Source organism: Pelodiscus sinensis, chromosome 18, assembly GCF_049634645.1.
Source record: "Pelodiscus sinensis isolate JC-2024 chromosome 18, ASM4963464v1, whole genome shotgun sequence".
In the NCBI taxonomy this organism is placed as follows: domain Eukaryota; kingdom Metazoa; phylum Chordata; order Testudines; family Trionychidae; genus Pelodiscus; species Pelodiscus sinensis.
This window is the reverse complement of record NC_134728.1, coordinates 24,894,342-24,918,850: the sequence shown is the minus strand read 5'-3', so window position 1 is coordinate 24,918,850 and position 24,509 is coordinate 24,894,342. Positions and strand designations below refer to the sequence as shown.

Here is a 24,509-nt window from a genome sequence, read left to right as displayed (position 1 = left end):
GGCTTTTGAAATTCCCACCCTTGTTAGGGGCTTTCAGGGGCCATGTTAAAGGCCGTTGCTGGTGCCTAGCAGCCCCTGAGCAGGGTGACTAGTGATCCGGAGACCTGTGCTAGCTCTGCAGCCGAGGTCACCGCTAGGCAAGTGCTGCTGCTGAGGGGGCAGGCGGGTGACTATGTGTCTGCCTGCTGCAGCTCTCTGAAGGGAAGATGATGGAGAGGAGGAAGAAGATCGCCCGGGAGCTGTCAGAACTTGTCATCTACTGCCGGCCTGTCCCCTTCGATGAAGAGAGTAAGTGGCAGTCTCTTGTCTGCTGGGTACCGGCACCCAGGCTGCAGGTACATTGGAAACCCCCAAACGCCCCATAGTACAACCTGGCCAGACTGTGCCTGTCAGATGCTGGACACGGACCCTTTGGATTTAAGCAGAGGCTTGGGGTTCAAGGTCCGATTGGACGTAATTTGAGTTCAAGCTCCTACGATGCCGAGCCCCATGTGGTGGAAATCTCCCCCATCCAGCCATTCTCAAGAGATTTCAGCCTGCCCCCAGAGCTGGCCTAGAAACCAAAGTAGCCCAGTGAATTTGGGGCTAGGGACTCATGCCAGGCTCTCCAAGCTGCCTGGGGGTTACTGAGACACAGAGCTCCCCTCAGAATTAACAGTGGCTGCCCCCACGCCCTCTTCCCACATGCTCTGTTGGAGGGCTACAGATGATGCCCAGAGACATCTCAGAGCTAGCTCAGGGCTAGTGGGGGTGGGGAGGGGAAGAGCTATATGAGCACACATTGCCTCAGGGAGAGTCAGGGATCCAGGAGAGTGTCTAGAGCAGGGACTGGAGGAGGAGGCAGTGGTCCAGTTTGGGCAGGTGATGGGTTTGGATTCAGACTGTCCCCCCCCGCCCCCATCAACTGCAGGGTGTTTGCTAGTCACACACTGAAGAGGTCTGTGCCGGGGAGCAGCTGACAAGGACACAAACCTTGGTGGTGCAGCTGCTTCCCGGAGCTGCCTGGAGGTGGAAGCAGCCCACCTGGCCTTGCTCAGGGCAGATGGAGCACCTGCGTAGTGAGTGACAGCTCCATGTCTCCTGCAGAGATCGGCACCGAAAGGGCCTGTTACAGGGACATGTCCTCCTTCCCCGAGACCAAGGCGGAGAAGTACGTCAACAAGATCAAAGGCAAGAAGTTCCTACAATACAACCGGCTGCAGCTCTCCCGCATCTACCCCAAGGGCCAGCGCCTCGACTCCTCCAACTACGACCCCCTGCCCATGTGGATCTGTGGCAGCCAGCTGGTGGCGCTCAACTTCCAGACCCCAGGTAGGCACAAGCTTACCCTCCAGCAGTTCTTGGGCAGCGACACAGTGGGGGATGCTAACGCGGGCTTGCTGCCCCTCTTGGCACCACACACCACACTGTGCCCTGGAAGTGGCCAGCAGCAGGTCTGGCTCCTAGGTGGAGGCACACAAGCAGCTCTTCATGCTGTTCTCACCTGTAGGTATAGATTTCCCCCTCCCGTTTTCCCATTGGCTGGGAATTGTCCAATGAGAGTGGAGCCAGTGCTCAGGGTGAGGGGCAGCATACAGAGCCCTTTAGCCCCTCCTCCCCCCGCCAAGACAGGCAGGAAGCTGCCCTAGCACCCCCACTAGTTGCAGGTCACCATGCAGCAAGGTGACCCCATGCTTGAGATTGTGCAACTCAGTGCTGGGTCGTAACCCATAGTTTGAAAACCAGGGTTAGATTTCTAGAAAGCCTATGACAAGATTTCTCTCCAAAGGCTCAAGCAAAGTAAGTTGTCATGGGATAAGAGGGCAGGTCCTCTCATGGATTGATAACTAATTAAAAGATAGGAAACAAAGGGGAGGAATAAATGGCCAGTTTTCAGAATGGAGAGAGGTAACTAGCAGTGTCCCTCTGGGGTCCATACTGGGACCTGTCCTATCCTAAATACTCAGAAATGATCTAGAGAAAGGGGTAAACAGTGAAGTGGCAAAATTTGCAGATGATACCAAACTGCTCAAGATAGTTAAGTCCAAAGCAGACCGTGAAGAGCTTCAAAAGGATCTTAGAAAACTTAGTGACGGAGCAACAAAATGGCAGACAAATTTTAATGTTGATAAATGTAAAGTGATGTATATTGGAAAACATAATCTCAACTATGCAAATAAAATGATGGGGACTAAATTAGCTGTTACCACTTGAGAGAGATAACGGAGTCACTGTGGATAGTTCTCTGAAAATATCCCACTCAACGTGCAGCAGTTTTCAAAAAAGGAAATAGAATGTTGGGAATCACTAAGACAGGGATAGAGAATAAGACAGAGAATATCTTATTGCCTCTGTGTAAATCAGTGATATGCTCACATCTGGAATGCTGCATGCAGATGCAGTCACCTCATCTCAGAAAAGGGCAAGAAAAATTAGTAAGGGTAAGGAACAGCTGCTCTATGAGGAGAGATTAATAAATGTGGGTCTTTTCAGCTTGGAAAAAAGAGACAATTAAGGGAGGGATGCATTAGCGGTCTATACAATCATGACAGGTGTGGAAAATGAGTAAAGGAGAGTTATTTACTCCTCCCCATAACTATAACTAGAGCTCACCAAATGAAATGAATAGGTAGCAGGTTTAAAACATACAGAAGGAAGTATTTCTTCACACAATGTACCGTCAATCTATGGGATTCCGAATTCAAAAAAGAGCTAGATAAGTGCATGGAGGATAGGTCCATCAATGACTGTTAGCCAAGATGGGCAGGAATGGTGTCCCTACCTCTGTTGCCAGAGGCTGGGAATGGGCAACGGGATGGATCACTTGATGGTAACCTGTTCTGTTCATTCCCTCTGGAGCATTGGCTTTGGCCATTGTTGGAAGACAGAATACTGGGCTAGATGGACCTTAGGTCTGACCCAGTGTGGCCGTTCATATGTTCTTTTGACATACCACACAGAGGAAGGAAAGTGGTGGAGGAGCCTGATGGCTTGGGACATTGAAGCCTGGGCTGGGTGACATGCCAGACAATGCCCTGGAGGGACAGAACCTGTCCTAGTGCCAGGATGATGCGCTCAGATCTCTTCTTTGAGCACGACTGAAGCCATCACTCCCTGCCTGTCTTTCTCAGACAAGCCCATGCAGATGAACCAGGCCCTGTTCATGTCCAGCGGCCTGTGTGGGTACGTGTTGCAGCCAGCCAACATGCGGGATGACCTCTTCGACCCCTTTGACAAGAGCACACTGCGTGGGGTGGAACCACTCTCTGTCTCCATCGAGGTTAGTACCGGCCTGCCGTTACCTGGGTACCTGTCCCCTTAGGAAGGGATTGGCTGTCCCTCCCGTAATCCCCCACAGTGCAGCACCCCTGTTGTGGGGGGAGCAGAGGGCATCTGCAAACAGCTCTGCTCCTGGCATGGCTGAGCCCTTGCTGGAGGGGACGGGGGGGGGGGGGCCTGGCTGACTTGCTGGTATGTGGGATCAGCCCTTTTAATCCTACTGGGGGACGCTGGTTGAGGATTACGTTCTGCCGTTAGGCCTGTCATCCTCTGGGATTGTCTCACTCTGGTTATCAAGTGCTCTTTATTGGGGAGGCTTTGTCCTGGCCCTGCTAATACCTACCTGGTTTGGATTTGGGCAGTAATTCTTGAGTTAGAAGGAGCTGACCCGTGTTATGCTGCTTTGTCTAATGCAGTGGTCACCAACCAGTCGATGGGGATCTACCCATAGATCTTGGGGCCTCTGACAGGTGATCCTGACTGGTTTGGCCGGGAAGCTATCAAGTGCTGGCACTTCAGTTGCCTTTCCGCCTATTGTCCTGCTGCTCCTGCCCTCCGCCTTGGAGCTGTTCCTTGGGAACCTCCTGCTTGCTGTGCAGAGGTGTGGGAGGGAGAAGAGCTGGGGCGTTGATGTCCGGGTGTCTCTCCTCCCCCCACTCCTGTACCCTATCTCCACACAGACAGAAGAGGATGGAGGGAGCTTGTGTGTGTGTGTGTGTGTGTGTGTGTTTCTCACGAACACACACTGTCCTTCCCTCTCATCTCCTGACCCAACATGTAAATGGGGGGTTGTTACTACCTTTATTGCTTGCAGAGTAGGTTATGTTTGGTTTTTGACTTGTCTGTGCATTTCATAACTTTTATTTCTCTCTTGTGCTTAAATTTAATTCTTTGAGTAATGATGTCAAAGAATCTGTCATGTCTGGAGTAATTATCCCTGTGGTAATTGTGCTCCTGGAAGTGGCTGGCATGTCTCTGCAGCCCCTGAGAAAGGCGTCTCCACATGCTGTCCTGCAGCTCCCATTGATCAGTAACGGAGAACTGTGGCCAGCAGAAGCTGTGTGCTCAGTGCCTGTAGATGAGGGGCAGCACATGGAGCCATTGCTGTATATCCCAGCTGCTTTCAGGGGTGGTGCAGGGCCAGGGCAGAAGTACGCCTGCCTTAGCTCTACCGCGCCATCTCTACTGTGCCATCTCTGGGGTGGCTGTTGGGGTGCTCCCAGGGTGGGTAGAGGGGGGTGGGATCGAGCCCACCCCCCTGTACTCCAGAGGCTGATGGCCCTATCCCTGAGTTCACCGGAGATCCCGCTCCACCTCCCTTCCTTCAGCACGTCCTTTATTCTGCTTTCCTAACGTGGGAGCCTGGTCCATCCCTGGAGCAGTCTGTGTTGGCTGTCTGGTCATTCCCACGGTGGGCAGGGGTGGGACTCAAGCCCACCACCCTTTGCTCCCCAGGTGAATGCCCTATCCCCTAGGCCACTCCAGAACTCACCCCCATCTCACCTCCCTACCTTCAGCAGGTTCCTTATCTTGCCTTCCTAATACGGAAGCCACCTGGGGCAGTGTTGGCTGTCCCCCAAATGCCTTCTCCCCTCATCCACTCCAGAACCCACTCCACCTCCCTACCTTCAGGGTGTCCCCTCCCACACTCTGAACTCCTTGGCCCAAGACCAGAGCCTGCACCCCAACTCCCTACCCCAGCCTGGTGAAAGTGAATGAGATTCCGGAAGGAAGGGGGATGGAGTGAGCAGGGTGAGGTCTCGGAGAAGGGGGGGAGCAGGGGCGGGGACGCAGAGAAGGGGGAAGGAAGCCAGGCAAGGGTATTTGGATTTGAGGTGGATCTTACGTTGCATTTAAATTGAAAAGTGATCTTGTGGTTAAAAAGGTTGGAGATCACTGGTCTAATGGCAAGAATCTGCTTGGAAGCACAAGGTAGAAGAGGAGAATCCTGCCTTGGAACTGCAGGGGAGGAGCTGGGGAGGAAAATGAACACCTGTCACCAGTAGGTGGCGCTCCTTCCCTGCAGGACCTTGTAGAATACTTAGACCGATCCTAGGACAGCTGCTGTCCGCTCCCCAGTGTAGTTTCGGCTTGAATGATAAGTGTGTGAGGGAGAGAAATACACCCCCACTTCTCCCAAAATGATGCTCTCTCAGGCAGTTCATTAAAGTTGATTAATAGCACAATGACCTCTTGCTCCAGGCTTGTGAAAATTGGAGGGCAAGACGTGAATCAGGTCCCCCAGATTTAAAGATCTGTCCCAAACACTGCAAGGTAAGCTTTTCCCTTCCCCTCTGGAGAGCAGACTGGCCTCACAGTGTGATCAAGGCAGGAAACGCAGGGTGAAGCTGATCTTTACCGTCCGGGTATTGTGCAGGGCAGGGGGAAGAGAGGCAGCTTCTCAGAGGGCTGTTCAGCAAAGTGCTGCAGTAACACGCCCTAGTGGTTTTAATGTCTGGGGTGTCTTTCTAGCCCCGTGGAAATCAATGAGATTTCATTATTTACTCCATTGAGGCCAGGATTTCACACATGCCCTCTTAATGGCAGCCTGATGCTGGCATAGACAGCCTCCTGGCAGCGCAGTGACCTGTCCTCACACACGCAGCGCTTTCCTTCTGTAGGTCTCAAAGTGTTTTATGAAAGCGGTTATTTCAGGTGTGGAAACTGAGGCATGAGCGGCATCTTCACCCTCTGGGGCGAGACAGAGGCTCAGTGGGGGTCAAACCTGTCGGGGGAATGTTATTGCTTAAGAGGCGGTACCAGCTGCACTTCCTCAGCCATTCCATGGTTGTGAGAGGGTTCCCCTTGGCGCTGCGGAAAAGCTGCTTCCTGGAGGGTTTGACGCCCGCTGGCGTTACCTGGCCTACTTCATCCCTCAGAACCAGGAAAGATCTGCCAGTGACCTCTGGAAACATGGGGTCGCCTCAGGCATGTCTTCCCCTGTGGTATAAAGCAAAGACTCTGCTGCCATCTGGGGCAGTCACTATGCTACAGGCAGGTTCATTTGCAGTACTGGCCAGGCGGGATGGCCTCCCCGGTGAGAGGTGGTGCCTCTGAATGGGCTAGTGAGGGATAAAAGCAAGCAGTCAAATGAAAAAGACAGGAAGTGAATGGGTCTGGGAGACAGGATGCTTGGAGATACCCTGGCTCTCTGCACATCTTTAGCCCTGTGGCACATTCTGCCTGTGTGTCTGAATGGGGGGACCTGGACCCGAGATAGTGCTGACCCTGCCGTTCAAGGACATTCGCTGAGATCCTGAGTGAGACGAGCAAGGGAACAGCATTATTCTCGCCCCCTTCCATGTCAGTTCTTTATTCCTCCCCCCTCCGTGTCAGACAGGTTGTACTGTGCCCCCTCCCTGGGAGTGGGAGGCAGAAGAGCACTGGGCAGCCAGCCTGGAGCCTGGGCCACTCTGCCAGAGAGCCCCAAGGATTCCCCGACCAGCTGTCTCTGCTCTAACACTAGCATCTCTAGGAGCTCAAATGGCATATAGTGGATGTCAGGGGAGCACTCACCATTTTCCTCAAGCACATGGAGCTCTGTCAGGCCTGCAGCACTTTTCATCTTGCATCACTGTCAAAGGGAAGGAGGCATTGAACTCCTGCTGCAGAGAGGATCAAGGCATGTATTGCTGAAGCCTATAGAGCAGTGGTCCCCAACATGGTGCCCGCGGGTGCCATGGTGCCCGCAGGGGCATTTGTGTGCGCCTGCAAAGTGCTCGAGGCTGGCCCCGCCCCGGGCGCGTGGCGCATGCGCGGTGCCAGAGCTGGCCCCGGGCACATGGTGCACGGAGAGCGCCGGTCCTGGGAGCGCGGCGAGTTGGCTGCCCTGGGCATGCGGCTATGGGGAGCGCCGGCCCCGGGAGCGCGGCAAATTGGCATCCCCGCCCCTGGGCATGCAGCTATGGGGGGGGGGGGTGCTGGCCCTGGGCGCACGGCTCTGCAGGATGCTGGCCCCAGGCTTGCTGCAAATGGGCGGCCTCGCCCGTGGCCACGCAGCGCATAGGGATGCTGGCCCCAGACACGTGGCTCATGGGGGTGTGGCGTATGCCCGGCCCCGCCCCCGGGTGCGCCAGTGTCCCCACCCTCTGGCGCCTGGCAGGCGAATGGCCACGCCCCCTGGCGCTTGGTAGCTTCAAATGGTTGGGGACCACTGCTATAGAGCATCTGAGTGAGCCCACCCGACAGCATTAGAGCCCTCACTTTGAGGGGTCAGCAACCTCTTGGGCAGAACGGTCTAGTTCTTCACATAAAGACATCCATGTGGCAGCTACGTGGCCATCTGCGTTCACAGAACACCGCAAGAGAGCTGTCCTCCTTCAGATGGAGCTTCGGGATATGGGAACATCTGAATGTGAATCTCCCAACAGCAATCAAAGTTCAGTGCCTAGTTTTAATTCTCCTCCCAGCCTGGCCTGTGTGGTACATCCCACAGTCCAGAGTGTCAGATGGGCGTGGGGGAGAAGAGAGGAAAATTCCTTCTGATCTGGGGACTTTCCTTCTAATACCTTCCCAGTCTGGCCACCCGAAGGAGGATTCATTCTTCAGAATTGAAGTTGCTGGTTCTCTCCTGTTTTCCCATATTAGCATGGATCCAGGGATGCATCAAGGAATATTGGTCTGTTCCCTAGGGCTCTGTTACGGGTTCTGGTGCCTGGAATACACAATTAATGATGGTCAGCATGAGAAGCTGTCATTCTGGGGCCCTGCCTCCGGGTTGGCTGTCAGTCTTTGTTCTGCTTCCAGCTTGCAGTACAGTCAGTTAGGGAGGGAATTAGAAAATTTACAGGTCAGAAGACAATTTTCTGTTTTCATAATTACCACAATTTTTTTTCTCTTTCTAGGTCCTTGGGGCACGACATCTTCCCAAAAACGGGAGGGGGATCGTTTGCCCTTTTGTGGAGGTCGAGGTGTCTGGAGCAGAGTACGACAGTGCCAAACAGAAGACGGAGATTGTTGGTGAGTACCCGGGTTGGCTCTCACAGTGTAGCGCAGGTGCAAAAAAAATCCCAGGTGTAGTTTGTGCCTGCGGAAAGGGAACCCATGTGCTTTAACCCTGTTTATAAACTCTTTTCCTTCCCATTGATCTAGGTTTGTGGCATGCATCTTCGCTAAGGAAAAATAGCATGTGCTTAACTTGGGTTAGCAAACATGAGGTAAATTCCTCATGAAAACCTGACAGTGTTTAGTTTTAACATGAGTTTGGTTTCCCCACAATCAGTACTTCGGCCTGCTAACTTGTGTTAACCACACGCTACTGTTCTTCAGCAGGATCTTAGCCTCATGTTAGCTGGCCCAAGTTAAAAGCACACCTTTTTTCCTAGTGAGGAGAAGGTCAGAGTCTTTTTCCCCCAGACACAATTAACTGCAGCTCTCATCCTTGAACCTGCAGTCCTGGGGCCAGAAAGAGGTTTGGGAAGCCTCATGCTAAACATTAGTCCTGAATGTGTTGTGGGCGCTATTTGATGTGGTGAGCAGTGTTGCACACCCTGCGCCTAGCTCAGAGCTTCGCTACGCAAAGCAGAGACTGTTCCGTTACTCATGGTGTGAACTCTAAGGGGGGACATATCAACGTGAGAAGCACATTTCCACCTGCAAATGTTCCTCTAGAGACCAAGACTGTAAATGAAAGAAGCTAGCAACCCCTGCCCCCCACGCACACTCTCTCTGTTGTTTCACTGTGTTTCCTCTGTGTATTGGACAGCACTTTGGGGATAGATATTTTCTTGGTTTTCCCCTTCATAGAGAACTTGGGTGAAATTCACCACTACTCTCTTGCTGAAAAGATCCAAAGAAACCTCCATCAGGAGAGCAGAAACCCTTCTCTGTGCTCCCTTGGAATGATAACCTTTTAATTCTGGTACTTGCTATTTTAGGGGAGGGGGACCCTGTTGGGAAATTAATCTTTTGGTAAAGGGGCCGACATTAAGAATTTCAGTTCCTAGTGTCCCATTAAACAGTGTAACCATGCCACTTTGGAGGCCTTGTTCTCCTGAGGGAAGACGTACGCAAATTCTTCCTTGCGTCAGAGCGTGCTGAGCAGCTCAGAGACTCTTTTAATGATTTGCCGTTGCCGTACTGTTGAAGGTCTGGGGGAATGATTAACAGTTATAGTGGGTGATTGTGTGTCCACTATATCCTGGGTTCACTCCCTGTTGGGCCATGGTCTTGAGGCATAAAACGGGGCCTCAAGGCAGACAGGATACTGGGCTAGATGGACCTTTGGTCTGACCCAGTATGGCCATTCTTATATTCTTATGTTCAAATTGCTTGAACTGCCCGTGCCTCGGTTTCCCTCTCTGAGGTTTCTAATGCTGAGCTGCCAAACCAAGGTTGGCTGTACAATCTGATTACTGAATGCCTGTAAATAGCTTGGAGCGCTTCTCATCTGCTGCTAGCTACTTTCTTTTGAGGGCTCTCTACAAGCAAAGGTGACGCTGGTTGTTATTTCTTACATTTTGTTTTTATGTCCTGAGGACACAGGGAGGCTTTAGCTGCCAGGAAAGCCAGAGAGGGAAGCTGTAGTGTGGTAGCACCTAGAAATCTCAGTTCTGGGCCAGCACCCTGTTAGGCTAGGTGTGTACAATTGGAGCACTCAGAGCCCAGAATTCATGGGCAATAATTGTTGGATCTGTATGTGCCAAAGGAAACAAGCCTTCTGGAAGGGAGCAGTTTCCAGCTTTCACTCCATGCACTAAATAAGCCAAACTTCAAGTATATTTGTCTGTGAAATCGAACAGGGAGAAGCCGTGGGAAAGCACCGTACTGCAGCAAAGTTAATGCTGGGGCTGGGTTTTGATTGGTTAATTGTGGTTTTACACAGCGGACAATGGTCTGAACCCCTTCTGGCCCCAGAAGCTCTTCAGTTTCCAGATCTGCAACCCCGACTTCGCCTTCCTGCGCTTCGTGGTGTATGAGGAGGACATGTTCAGTGATGAGAACTTCTTGGCACAGGCTACGTTCCCGGTGAAAGGCCTGAAGACAGGTAAAGCTGTCCAGCTGCAGGCATGTGCATGCCCTTCCCTGTGGCAGGAGGACCTACTCTCTCGGGGCCAGGGGTCAGCAGCATGACAGTGAACAGTGCTCACTAGGGATGTAAAATCCTGGTTAATCAGTTAACGGGTTAAATATTATGTTTAACTGATTAACCAATTAAACGAGGGGAAAAGAGGGGGGCTGGAGCATCCCCACTTTGCAGTGGCTGAGGGCTGCTCCAGCCAGGCCAGACCTGCCGCAGACGCGGGCTACTCCAACTAGGCTAGAGTGCTCCTGCCCACGACACCCCTGCCATCGCACACTGGGCCGTACCCGCCACAGATGGGGCTGCGGAGCATCCTGCTTGCAGCGGGTGCCGGGCCAGACCCACTGTTGCTCCAGGTGAGCTGGAGCGCCCCCACCCTAGGTGGGTCCCACAGGGCTGGAGTAGCCCCCTTCCTGCAGGCAGATGCGGGGCTGCTCCAGCTCATCACTGGGTGAGTCTTACTGGTTAACCATTCACATCCCAAATGCTTACATCACCTTTTCTCTGCTGCCTGTTCCTAAGCCCCCTCCTCACCTTCTGGGGCTGGCGTCTGGATTCATCACCTGCATCCAAAGCCTCCTGCGTGGGCCACCACTAGGACTCTGCTGTTAGTGGGTTGCTCAGCAGACTGAGCTTTGCTGTCCTTGCATCCTAACCGCAGAGCCACGCATACTGTCTGCAGGGCGCTGCTGGTGTCCCACTCCCCTTGCAGCTGTATCTGTTTTCCTTCAAACACTCAGCTGCTCCGACGGTTCCTGGGTTCGGGAGGGCGCGGAGGAAGGGAGAGGAGTGCATCCCTGCGGAGCATTTGGTCTTTGTGCAGCAAGCAACCATCATTGCTTTGGCCATGCTCACAGAGGTTGAAATGCGGAAGAGCTGTTTGGATAGTTGGCAGCTTTAGAACCCAGCGGGGCAAAAGTCTGCTGAGATCTCCTGGCAGGAAGCTCCGGCCAGGTGTGTTCAGACTAGCAATAACGCAGATAATAGGGATGTAAAATCCCATTTAATTAGTCAGACTGTTAAACATGAAGTTAACCGATTAAACGGGGACAAGCTTGAGCAGACGGAGGCTGCTCTTGCTGGGTTGGAGTGCTCCTGCCCCTGGCATGTCTGGTCTGGGCCCACTGCAGATGAGCCCCCACCGGTTAACCATTAACATCCCTAGTGGGTAATTGATTTTGGGGAAATGCTCATTGGAACAGAGTCGGTAGAAACACAGTAGAGTCTCCATCCCCTGCAAGCTTTAAATCCGGGCAGGATGCCTTTCTCAGAAGTTACAGGCTTGATGCAGGAAATACTAGAAAGTCAGAACAGTCCCTTCCATCCCTAAAATCAATGAGTTTCAGCTCCTATAGCGAGAGCCCAGCACAAAGTCTATACACAAGCTTCTTTAACACCCCCAAACCAACAATTAAGTGGGTACCGATAGAGTGGGTTGCGAGAAATCCCCCCTTCTGCTTTGTGCTGATTAGAGCACGCAGGTGCGTGCACTGTAGCGAGCGGCCATGTGCGTGCAGCACTGCTCGTGCTGTGCATGGCCCGTTAGCCAGCCCTTCTCTGGGTTTCCTTCAGTAACGGTCGTGTTCTCTTTGTCTCAGGGTACAGAGCTGTGCCATTGAAGAACAACTACAGTGAGAACCTGGAGTTAGCCTCCCTGCTTGTTAAAATAGAGATCTTCCCTGGCAAGGTAAGGCTGGTCCTCTTGCATTTTGTCCTACTGGGCAGCACAGGAGAGCAGATGCACTGATGGGCTTAGAAACCAAGGCTTGGCTGGTGCAGAGGGCTTTGAGTTCCCTGGATGGCTAGGGATACGTCTGCAGTGCAATGAGAGCTGTGACCGCAGCACCAGGAGACAGTCCAGCTAGCATAACAGTAGCAGAACAGGTGTGCAAGACCAGCCTGGACTCCAGCAGCCAGTCTATGCTGCCACCTCTTCACAGCTCTCTCCTGGGCTAGCTAGCGCAAAGCTAGCTTGGGGGTGTCTGCGCAAGCTGCTCTCACCTGCAGTGTAGACACACCCTGGTGAGACTGTAATTCATGGTTTCCTCACCCCCTTCCTAATCTTACTTTGCATCTGCAATTGTACAACCTGGGCTCCCCATCTCATCCGATCTGCCTGTTGGGACGAAGACGCTGTTGAGCAGCTCGCTGCTCCAGGAAACGGGGTGGCCCTGCCCACCGAGAGTCGGCATGGACCTGGTGCTCCAGAGCCCAGCATGCAGAAGGTGCTCTCTTCTGGGTCTTAAGGAGGAGGCCCCAGCCCATTGGCGATGGTTAAAGACCCCCACTGCTTTCTCCCCCACACTCACTGCGGCACAAGCAGGATTTTGAAAGGCCTCCTCTGTCCTAAACGCTGGAGTGTGTCATGCTTTAGCTCAGAGCAGCCCCCTTGTCTCTCACAACAAACCACCCCGCCGGGAAGAACTGGCAGGCCCTGCTCAGGAGACCAGCATGGCACAAGGCAGGGCTCGCTGGCCCGAGGCGCGTTTCGCCCAGTGGGGTGAGGCAGAGGTGAGCAAAGCTCTGGAGATGAAGCTTGAACTCCCCTGCCTGTGTCTTCACTGGATCGTTACTCCAAACCTCCCATCTGACCAGGTATAAATCTAGCTTTCAGGCCCCGGAGACACTGGTTTCTAAACGAATTCCCTCTGGGGGAGGGCTGAGGGGAGGGGCTGATATCTCATCTCAGTTGGGCTGGTCCATGAACAACTTTCGCCTGAAGGATTGGTAATTCTCTGTCCAGCAGAAGGGCTCTTAAAAGCAAAGGCTTGCCCTAAAGCCAGCGGTGTCTGTTAAAACCAGGGCAGAGGTCTAGAGAGCATCAGCACACAATTGCTTGTGCATTTGCACATCTAACTTGTTCACACCACCTTTCTGTTTGCAGAACTCCACGCAGTTCTGGTTCCTTGCAGCCCTGTTAGCCTGGTAGAGAATGTGCAGTCCCAGGGCTGTGCTTTACAAATCACTTCCCCTTCTTTCTGATTCAAGCAGGAAAACGGAGAAATTAACCTCTTCGGCGCCTCAGCCCTCCGAGAACGGACAGGAGACCCTTCAGGTCAGCTCCTGACAAACCGAGCCCGGGAAGGGTCCTTCGACGCCCGCTACCAGCAGCCATTTGAGGATTTCCGGGTGTCGCAAGAGCAGCTAGCAGACCATTTTGACATCAGAGAGCGAAGGTAACACAGTGGAGTTTTGCACTGGGACTTGTTCTCTGTACCTTGAGTTCCTGTGATGCAAATCAAGCATGGCCGGCATCCAAGCTGCCCTTGATTTTAATCAGCACAGTGTCTATTGCCTAGTGTATTTTCCTTATTGTTTCCTTGTGGCCAGTGTTCCCTCTAATTGTTTGTCCGTGTGTAGAATGAATTTTGTTGTGCGCCCCAATACGGAGGGGCTGTGTCACACACCAGCTGCATATTGATGCACATAACAAAATACATTGTACCTATGGACGATCTGTAGCGGGGTGGGGCTGCGAGGTTCAGAACGTGGGAGAGGGCTCAGAGTTGGGGTTTGCGGTATGGGTGGGGCTCAGACTGGCACAGATGGCTGAGGTGCAGGGGGAGTGAGGGTGGTGTGGACTCTGGGGTGGGGCTGGGGATGAGGGCTCCCAGCTACAGGCTCCCCCAGGAGAGGGCTCCCCCCATCCCTTTCATAGCAGCAGCTGCAGGCCTGGTGAGAGGTGCCATGCCAGTTCCAGTGGGGCTAGGTTGGGCTGAGGGAGGGGCACCTCTCCCCATCGTGGCAGGTCTATGCTGGGGCTGGGGGAGGGGCCCCTCTCCCCTGTCTGTGGCAACTCATTGCTGTGGCTAGAAGAGGCGCATTTCCTCCATCTGGCAGCTCTGTGTGTGACAGACCTGAGCCCTTGCCTGGGCCTGTTCAGCAGCTTGTGACACTGTAAGGCTCTGATCTTGACAACCCCGGGAGAGCGCGAATCAGTGAAGGGTTTGGGTTAGTGGCAGAGCGAAGGCAGGGGATACCCTCCTATTCCTGGAGTGGCACTGGGCACAGGAGCGGGAGCCTGTTACAGAAGCCCTATGTCAGGGCTGTTTCGCACACTCCCCGCGTACAGTGCGACTTCTCCGTCCACACTGGTGCCTCGGGTCCCTGCCATGCTCCCGTCCTCCATGTTTTCTGTGTACTGAAGGGTAGACAAGTGAGGTTCATCTGCGGAGTCTGGGCCTGCAGGTGAGACGCGTCTCTCAATCACATAGTAAGGGGGGTCTGGTGCTCCAGCTCTGCCCAGCCCCTGGGTGGGAGCTGAGAACCTGAAAGTGCTTAAGCTGAGGCTCCTTTATGGAAACCTGGAAGCCAGGAATTTTGGGGCCTGGCTTCCAGGGTTTGGGGAAGCCCAGCCACACTCACTGCACTGGGGCCGGACACCTAAGGGCTTCCCGACTCATTTGGCTCTTAGGGCTGCCCCACTCAGGGGAGAGAGAGTCCATTGGGCATCCTGGCCCAGGAGGCTGGAAGCCCTGACTGAGGTCCTTGACCAGTCCATGTTATGGGACTGCACCAACGCGACAGACCCTGGGAACCCAAGCAGCAGCTCCATGAATTGGACATTAGCTGACTAGCAGCCATGAAACTAAAAAGAACATCAGCTTCATCTGGGAATGTGATGATTTTGGTTTCTGAAACAGAATTTTCTAATTGCCAAGAAACTTCAGAAAACTGGGTGTCGTCCGATGGCAGAGCCTACTGTTCAAACATCGGATGTCTCTCAAACCCAGATCCACGGGTTTCAGGCAGCTCTAATAGGCCTGAGAGGAACAGATAAGGGCTTAGCAGCCCCAGGCTGGAACCATGTGACATTGGGATTGCTAAGTAGCATGCTCGTTAAAGTCGCTGTGGCCGCCTTCATCTCACTCTCCTTTCCTCTCTTCCCTGCAGGGTACTGCGCAGGACCAGGGTGAACGGGGACAACCGGCTCTAGACCAACTTCCCCTGCTGAAAAGCACCTCCAGTGCTTGTGATTATCACGGAACGCTGTGAACTGGTTTCTATGGAAACGTCACTGCTTTGGCCTACTTTCAGGCAGCTTTTTCCAGTTTCTCCGCTGGTGTGTGTTTGAATGGAGAAATGACAAAAACAAAACAAAACACCACCCAACTACCGTCTACTACACCAAGCCCGTAATCAAGTGTATTGATGTGCACAGACTGTCAGCTATATAAGGCTGGACCATAACTGTGTCTATAGTCAAACAACCCCCTTTGAGCCTATATCCTGAGAAATCTAGACCCCAGCACTGCTCAGAAGCTGGTACGGAAGCTTTTTACAGCATTAACTCGATGTAAATGTTTCCCACCACCCGTCCTGAGTGCCTGCATCATCTCCCTCCTTTGTGCTCCCACAGGGAGGTACTTTCTAAGAACTGGGCAGGATGCACCTCAGTCCTATTGTTGTTGTATCAAAGTACCTGTATAGCCTCGGCCTCTGGGTCCAGAAGTGAAACTCAAAGTTTACAAGGTCCCTCTTGTTTTCAGTTACAATAAAAAAGTCAGTGTTAAGTGTGTAACATCTCCCCTTTCTCGAGGTTTGCCGCGTTCGAGCTCTGCTGCAGCAGATCACTTTGTTCCCTGGAGGCCAGCGGGCCACGCTTGAGTGCGTTTTACACCAGCAGCTAGCTGTGGTTTGTGTGCAGTCTCTCTTACCCCTTCAGAAAGATCCTGGAGCGTGCTCTCTCTCCGCCTTTGTGTCACTTTGAGAGCCATTCAGGCAAGAGGCCTGAAGGACTGTGGGTTCCTGCTCTCCGTTGCCCAAGCTGCACCTCAGCGAGGGGATGTGCACTGTGGAACCCTCACTACCTCACCGTGTGTGCAGCAAGATGATGTGGCGAAAGCTGAGGCTCACCAGAGAAGTGACACAAGATACTGAGCCAAAGTCAGCTCCGCTGGAAGCAGGTGCAGCTCCTACTTGGCATGCAGCCACCAGCCTGGTGGTTTCTGGCAGCGCTGACGCCCAGCTGCTGAATTGAGTAGCTGTGGCTTAGGTTAGGAGCTGGCCCTTTCAGATTTTGCTTTGACTGGTGGCTTCTCCAGCTGAGATTAAGACTAGTTGCTGCCACCCTCATTTTGGAAGTTTAACGTGGAGTAGAGGGAAGATAACAATAAACTAGGCTTAAGCTGTACAGTTGTAGAGGGAGAGGAGGAACAACTCTGGCTCAGGGGTTCCATGCTCTGCAGAGTGAATGTGTCTTTTTGCGAGCAGAGCTGCAGCAGGACGTGTGATAAAGAGCTGACTTGTACATGCATCTAGTGTCTGAAAGCTGGGTTATTCCAAAGGGGCAGTATTTATAACGGGGGGAAGGTGAATGCCGGCTGACAGCAGGGTGTATGCTACAGTGAAGTGCACTATATTGAGTTGTTTGCTCTTGAATGGCGTCAGCCTGAGGCTTGTGTTCAGCTTGCGGTTTGTTAGTAGAGCTACCACCTGAAGCCCCAAACGCCTAATAAAAGCCTCCAACTTTCCTTATTGTGTTTCATGCAGCGGAGGCTGAGTTGGGAGAAACAGCGATGCTCATGGTAATTATGCACTGGAACCATTTTAATAAGCTCTTGTAACAAGGAGCACGTGTGCTGACAACCAACTGAAACAGCAGTAACCAGGCAGGGAGAAGAGAGCTAGACACCTAGGAAGGCTGCAGAGGAATGTGGATCATGAGGAGCCTGGGCCAGGCTGCTTGAGGGATGGAAGACTACACAATGCGGACCAATGATGTAGGGAGCCCAGACAGCCCTTGAGCATTTCAGACCCTCCCATGCTCCCTAGGAGCCATCACTTGCCTTTAAGTCTAGGTGTGGGGAGTCGAGCAGCATTGCTGCTGGGTGTCGGGGGCTGCCTGTGTGTCTTTGTGCTCTGCTGGGCAAATTGTGCTCCCAGGCGTAGCCAGGCTCAGTGTGTGGGGGTGACCGCACAGAAGCCCATGCACCCTATTGTCTCAGTGCTTGTTTTTTAAAAGGGGTAGAACAGGATTAGGAGCCGGATGTACAAAATCTGGCCAATTGAATACCTCTTCCACAGCAGCCCTGATGGATAGCGCTGGCCTACGCTACTGTAACAGCCTGCGTGTTCGGAAGGCAGCTAGGCAGAATGCTGTTAGTGGGGAGGAGGCTAACAAGGGTGATCCTAATTGGTCTGAATACCCAGTCCCCCCCCCCCCCGCCTCTGCTGCCTTCCAGGCTGCCCCCTCACGTACTCCCTGGAAGCTGAGTCACATTTAGCCATCTGACACAACGGGGCAGCAGACCAGAAGTGCTAGCTGCTTTTATAGCTGAGTGGAGGATTTTACTGATTTAAAGGTGGGAGATGAAGAGGAGTGAGATGACCTTGCCCAGGGATGGGCTGGCACAGCCAAATCTGCTTGGACTCCAGAGTTACCTTTGAGAAATGTGCTTCCTGCTTCAGGCCCTCGCTGGGCAGCACTGAACCCCGGGCTTTGAGAGAGTTGTAGCGCAACGCTGCTGTGCAGCAGCTCTGGCAACGCCCTCGGCACCATGCCTGACCCTTTAATCCCATAGTTGAAACTGATACAGACAGCACCGAGCCGCTCCTATTCATATTTTCTTTATTTAGGAACAACTGAAGGGGTTTCATTTCTTTCCACCAAGCTATATAAGCCAGCTCCCCTCCACCCACCTTCCACACAATTGACACATACAAAAGTAAGGGAAACTTGTGGTTCACTTCTCAGAAGTGGCATTGTTGCTACAGGGAGCTCTCACCCTCAGAATAAGAGCATGTAAAAAAGTCCATCGCTGGGATGAGTAGCCCTAGCACTAGCAATAACTATAGGCCACAATCACAGCCAGCTTTGTTTTTCTCTTTAAAAGTAAAAACTTTTTCACACAGGTGCCATGTTAGCCCCAATAATTTAATTCTTTAAAAAATATCCAAATGAGTTCCCTCTCCCTCCATACAATGAGTCATTTTTGCTGTTCCTTGCCCCATGGCCACCTATATGAAAGGTCCCATTGCAGCTCCAATTCTAGTTTCCTTTGGATAAATCCACATGGAAACCCAAGATGCTTTCTTTTAAAAAATCTGTTGATAAGCACTGTGTTCTCCAAGTCAGCCTTGCTGTGCTGCCTATGTGGGGTGAAAAACTCCCAACAAAAATAATCGGGTGAGGGCTGAGCCAAAAGTGCAACTTTAGCAAGATTTTTACCTCAACTCTCTTCACTAGCCCCACTGAACAGGCTACAAGAAATACAGCTACCAGGCCAGGAGAGAGTTGCTTAAGGCCAGCCTTCAAATGTGTGGCCAAGTGGAGTGGTGTGTTCTGTACTGAAATGAAGGACAAGAGTTTGGCTCATTTGTTTTCCTGTTGGTTTTTGTGTTCACTGTCCCTCTTGCTGCAACGCACGCATCATCTAAGGGCTTTTGTGGAACTACTCTGAAATTCCTGGCAGAGCTCCTTGCCCCTAAGGCCACAGCAGGAACTAGCCTTGCAAAGACAGTGACTAAATCCCCTTCCATGCTGGCAGTGTCAACTGAAGCTTACATGTTTGTTTTGTATCAACTGACAAATTAAAATGGATGCAGAGTTCCAGTCTGGAGATTAGGGCAACAGGAGTCCCGCTCCTCACTGTCTCTCTCAGAGATCATAGATGGGCCATTAAACTAGATACCCAACCTGATTTCAGTTTCATACCACAGCTGCCCTGTGCCTGACTGATTCTCATACTGTGCAAACGTTTGACACACAAGGGCTTCTGGAGAAGGGAGAGACAATTCTGCTTTAAATAGCTGAAACAGGTGCAAGTGCCCTGCAGACTACTGTAGGAAAGCAAGTCTGAGCAAGCACAGACAGTCCAGCTTGCTGTGCCACATTTGGAACTCAGCTGAATTTTCAGGGCTGCTGAGTGCCCACAGTTCTAGCTGAAGTTGATGGAGCTGTGCATTTTCAATATCTTTGAAAATTAGGCATTAGCTATACAGACTTCCCCCTTCTGTTTGTATGGACACATCACTGTGGTGTGCCCTAATTTTACCACCTGTTCCCTATTTTCCATGATTTAACCATCCCCAGCATGTACTAGCCCTCAAAAAGCAACATGATAGGCCAGATTCTCTCCTTGACATGTGGTCAGTAGGGAAGGGACAACAACACTGGGAGTATATTCCCAATTTGCAAATAAATAGCAAAATGATTAATACAAGTACCAGTGAGGCTGGATGCCTGCAGGTAACTATCAAATGCAGCCAGCTGAGTTTGGCACCACTGTTCTGCAAAGGGCAGCTAATTAAACCTCCCTGCAGAGGTTAATTCTTTCTCTACATGAACTGCCATCCCATTGCCTCCCTTGTGAAACTGGAACTAGAAACTAAGCTGAGGAACCTGGTCTAATTAAATTGTATAGTGGGTTTTTTTTGGGGGGGGGGGCGGGGGGTTAAGTCCATTTTTGTACTAGCCAAAAATCAGAGCCCCATGTAAGCAGGTCTGCTCCTACTAAATAGCACATCCATTCTGTTTCCAGAATCAGGAAAACCTATGCTGCTTTAAAAAGAGATCTGAATGGATATTGATCTGGACAGCAAGTTACTAAGCACCCAAAGTTTCTGGTTTTAAGCCAGCTTGTTTACAGAAGTCTAATGTTAGTAGGATGGAAGCAACAGCAGCAAACATGTAGACAAAAGGATTTTTACAGCTGTGCAGCCCAGTGTCCATAGGTTCCCTTTCAGTTGATGGAGTTGGAGAAGTTAAAGATTTCCTCTTAAGTACATGCTCTTTCACCACCCCCACTCTACCCAATTCTCTCTTTTTATTCAGACCAAGTGACAATGATTGCTGCTTAGAGGCTGACAAAAGTTAAATACTGTCTAGGTGCAAAATTGTGGTGGCGTTTCCTGCAACACACAATGCAGAAGTGCTGCAGATGGGACTGTCAAAACCACTTCACAGTGACCAGGAGCTGGTCCACAACTGCTTCAGTTTCAGGTGCATACACACTTCTAAGGTCTTGCACTAAAATCTTTGTATTCTGCCTCCTTCATTTCAAACTGTTTATCAAGTATTAGATGAGCTAGGGCTGACAGTAGCTCTCCCTTCTTTAGAACAAACCCCTTTGGAAATACCAACTAAAACTGGCGGGGGGGGGGGGGGGAGGGAGAAACCAGTTTTCTTTTGATGTTTAGGTTGGCAGCATTATCCCAGCTCCATTTTATTACTCCCACCTTCACCATGCACAGATCTATGCAATCCCATTCACTAGAATGCCCACCTTGAAGGAAGTCAGGCTGCGTGGATGTGTATTTGAAAATTCCTCTACTGAAAAGAGATGAAACAGCCTGTTGTCTTTCCCCATCCACAAATAGGCAGTGAGCAGTTTTAACGCTTCAAGGCTGGAGTTTCTGGGTACACCAAGGCCAAAATCCCCTTGACTCTCTAGACTCATCCTTTAGTTTTCTGGGCTGACTAAAATCCAGCTGCAAAAAAAAATCAGCCAGTGCATGGAAAGATTTGAGAGACCAGTCCATGGGATAATTGCTCAAGCATTCCCTTATGTGGCCTGGGGATGGCTCTTCTTAAGTGTATGCCAAAAGAGTTACCTTGAAGGGGCAAAGTAGGTTTCCAACATATTTATGCAGCACTCAGTACAGTGAACATTTCAATGTACATTTTATGCAGTAAAGAATCAGATGTGTATTTGAACAGTATATGTGCCTATTTAAATACTGCATGTATATAGAGAGTAAATGACTTACGTGTATTTGTTCTCTTTAGTTAACACTATACATACAGCCAGACTCTTAGGTCACTGGACTCCCAGCAGTAGAATCAAGAGTAATTGTCAGTTCTAGACATTTCTAGATTTTTTCCCTCCTTTCCCAGATGTTTCAGGGTATACAAGATGACAGGTGCAGGGACTATGTAAACTGAGGTTCCAACAATCATTGTGGAATAGCCATCTCAGCTCATCAGAGCAAGAACATAGGGTCTCGGCCCTTGAGCTGCTCCAGGCTATGTTAAGATCACATCTTTGAGGGTCTGGCTAGTGTTGCCTCTAACAAAGGTTTTGTCTGACCTGTACAGCTGTCGTCTGCCTAAGAAGAAATGCTGTTATCAGCATGGCTCTCCAAATTGCCACAGACTGAACGAACAGACTTAGGTGCCCACTGGAGCCCTTTCAGTCCCAAGCGATGCTACGACTAGAGAGAGCTACTCCTTCATTATTGAATAATAAGGCCACCTAATTAAGGGCATGAGGGAAGGGGACTGCTACTCAAGAAGGTGGCTTAATCAAACACTGCCTTTGGACAAGCTGCTGGAAGAGATTTAAAAATACCAGCCTCTCTCTGTAAAACTTCCACTGGATCAGGTCATTTTGAGCTTGCAACTCATCCCTTTAATAAATATCTCCTCCCACTAAGAAAACCACCTTCCAAATTAAGAAAAACTACAATAGAATCAAAAAGAATCAAGAGGCTGCTTTAAAAACAGTAACAGCCCCAGACAGTGTACACATATACATATTAAAAGGGTATATAATTACATGAGCACTTAATATACCATGTAACTTTGCAACTTATTTATTGTCTAGTTCACAAAGACAGGTCTACAGTTGGAGGCCTAGGGAACATGACCTGGACCAATGAGCACAGGTTAATAGCAATTGCACAGCAGGATAAGAGAAGGAATCTAATTCAACTAGTGTTTAACAGGTAAGCTTACAGCCTGTAAAATGGGTTGCCTTCCTAAGAGAGACAATGATAACTTGAAACATTAGCAGAAACCCAATGTTTTGTCTGTTCTCTGAAGAACAATTTGTTCTAGAGAAACAATGAAAGGGATTACAGGGCACGATGGAAAAATTAAGTGCTAGTTCTCAGTAATTAACATGAGGCTTGGAGACTAACGGGCCATGTTACATTCCATCACCTGACAAACAGAAATAAAATTGCTTCAGCCAATAGGGGAACAGATTACATCCAACTCCATCTCCTGACCTTTGCTGGCTCCTGACTCCACTGGATACTGGAGGATGTAAAATATCTAATTCTCAAGAAAAGAAATCTATAGCTACCCTCACCCCGCATTCATCCTGTTCTTGAAATTAAGACTGGCATATGGTTTCTCAGATCTTCTCTTCTCTCCTTCGGACACACATACTCAACGCTCATGATGGTGTTCACCATTGCCTGATCCAGGGACCCAAAAGTCAGGGACATATGCAACACTGCTAACACTTAGAGAACAAATACATTACAAAACCATGAAGATAAAAATGTATTGTGCCATGATAGTCCATTTTTATGCAAAAAATGTGCTTACACATTCAATGTCCAAAACTAATTATGCTTGTCAAGGCAGCTCTCTGCAAGTCAAAAGTTGGTTCCGTTCTCTGTATATGAAGATGAAATCTGAAAGTTTATCCCCTGGAGAGGAAACAAGAGCATCCTACGTCACAGGAGCTAGAAGCTCCCACTGACATCCTACTCTGGCCAGCTCATAAGATTCTAGATTAGGCTGCAAATAGCACTGCTCCGAGAGCCCGATTCTCTTGCTCTCGATCATTGATTGATGCGCTGTACTGGAAGGTCTCATTTTGGCAGTGCTTTTACACCATTCCCTGCTGCTGAGATTTGTATCAGGCCCATGGATTTAAAATCTTGCATGTAATCGCGGATCCTTCATAGCAGGCAGCTTAAGGTCAATCCGTTTCTGAAAAAGAAAATATAAAACAGTGTCAGAATACGTGTCACCTACTTGTGAAATCGGTACGCAAAGCTGCGAGCTCTTCTGTTAGAAGGTCTTTCTTCGCTCTGGTTGGATCTTAAAATGAAGCTAGAACAGGCTCCTGCTATAAGGAGGAAGGAACAGGCTTGGGGCAAAGGGTAGCAATTGCATGGGGGCAGGAAGGAAGCAGTAGCTACACCAAGGCAGCTGCGGCTGTTGGCAGGATGCCACCTTCTATGGCAGAAATCTGTTGCAGCTAAGCCCCGTTCTCCTTTGGACCCGCTCTGTTCCAGGGCTCTAACAAGATGGAGCATGGCCCTACCCAAATCCCAGCCAATATGAGCTCTTCCAAGAAGGGGAAGCAGCAGAGCTGATGTATTCTCAGCTGTGGGGTTAGTACCTGTAAGGTAAAAGACACCCTCCCCATAGCACCACCCTTCCAACACAGGTGCTAGGGAGGAGCAGAGTAGGATGGGGTGTCCCCACTCAGCAACTGGGATGGCGCAGGACATCAGGCTGGCCTGCCCATGTGAGAAAGTTCATTGGGAGGAGGGAGGCTGGGTTATGCTTTTGACCACTTGAGCTACTGGCAAAGGAGCCATCTCTTCTCCCTTCCCTCACTCGCCCCGTGCCACTGATGGTGAGGGAACCATAGTGCCTTTCAGGGAAGCAGGAGCAAGGCCTGGGAAGAAGAGAGTCCTGGAGTGGCTCAGGGACAGATCATAGGGCGAGCCGGAACTCGGGCCATGTTTGGGGCATGCTAATGGCAATAGCAGCCACTGCTAGTGCTGCTGTTCAAGCTGGCACAGCACCCAGCCCCATTCCTGTCAGAATGTGTGTGTGTGGGGGGGGGGGGGGTTCCCAACTTCTTCAGCCTGGTGGATGGATCCTCAGAGCAGGGAGATCTCAGCAGAAAGCAGCAGCAACGGAGGCTTTTATCTTATATCCACATTCCTGCTCAGCACAAGAGCAGGGTCCCTTTAAAACCCTTGTCTAGAAACTGTGTTTAAAAACATGGGGGGGGCACTAAAGATTGGAACTGAATTCACTCAAGGCCTCCAAACCTAGCACCGCAGTGTGGCAGGCAGGAGCCTGGTTTCAGCCTCATCTGCTTTCACAAGGTTTTGCTGGCGAGGTTTAGCACAGAAACCGTCCAGCTGCTGAGGATCCTCAAGGAGACGCTTCTGCTCTGCATGGGGAAGGGGGGGGCCTCTGAGTGCAGTGTTCCCTGTAAGCTGAGCACTTGGGCAGCTCCCCAGGGGAGATTCCAAGGTCTCCTGCCTCCCACTCAGTAAGGCTACGTCTACACTGCACCTCTCTTGAGCAAAAGCCTATGCAAATGAAGCTTGGATTAACATATTGCCACACTTCATTTGCATAATTAATATGGGGTCATTTTGGCACAAAAACCGCCTCCTGCGCAAGAGCTGTTCCTCATCTTTTCAAGAACGGCTCTTGCACATGAGGGGGTTTTTGCACAACAAGGAGCTGTGTTGACACCTCCTTTTTGCGCAAAAGCCTCTTGGGCAAAAACGGCCCCTAATTAAT

The 24,509-nt window shown here is 51.0% G+C and overlaps 2 protein-coding genes across 10 annotated transcripts in view; one reads left to right on the top strand and one right to left on the bottom strand.

The window, feature by feature from the left end:
• PLCG1 (phospholipase C gamma 1) overlaps window positions 1–15,800 on the top strand; it is a 101,118-nt gene extending 85,318 nt beyond the window's left edge. For 5 of the 7 annotated variants that reach the window (XM_075901320.1, XM_075901319.1, XM_075901324.1 and 2 more), the window contains 8 exons: window positions 192–288; window positions 1,087–1,311; window positions 3,111–3,259; window positions 8,103–8,217; window positions 10,082–10,243; window positions 11,878–11,966; window positions 13,268–13,455; window positions 15,173–15,800. In XM_075901320.1, the coding sequence (XP_075757435.1) occupies window positions 192–288; window positions 1,087–1,311; window positions 3,111–3,259; window positions 8,103–8,217; window positions 10,082–10,243; window positions 11,878–11,966; window positions 13,268–13,455; window positions 15,173–15,215 (1,068 nt within the window). In that variant the 3' untranslated portion in view covers window positions 15,216–15,800. The remainder of the gene's footprint in view (window positions 1–191; window positions 289–1,086; window positions 1,312–3,110; window positions 3,260–8,102; window positions 8,218–10,081; window positions 10,244–11,877; window positions 11,967–13,267; window positions 13,456–15,172) is intronic. The other 2 variants (XM_075901323.1, XM_075901322.1) reach the window with 1 other exon arrangement.
• A 3,864-nt stretch (window positions 15,801–19,664) lies between these two features.
• ZHX3 (zinc fingers and homeoboxes 3) overlaps window positions 19,665–24,509 on the bottom strand; it is a 70,369-nt gene continuing 65,524 nt past the window's right edge. For all 3 annotated transcript variants that reach the window (XM_006121885.3, XM_075901326.1, XM_025184015.2), the window contains exon 5: window positions 19,665–22,946. In XM_006121885.3, the coding sequence (XP_006121947.2) occupies window positions 22,936–22,946 (11 nt within the window). In that variant the 3' untranslated portion in view covers window positions 19,665–22,935. The remainder of the gene's footprint in view (window positions 22,947–24,509) is intronic.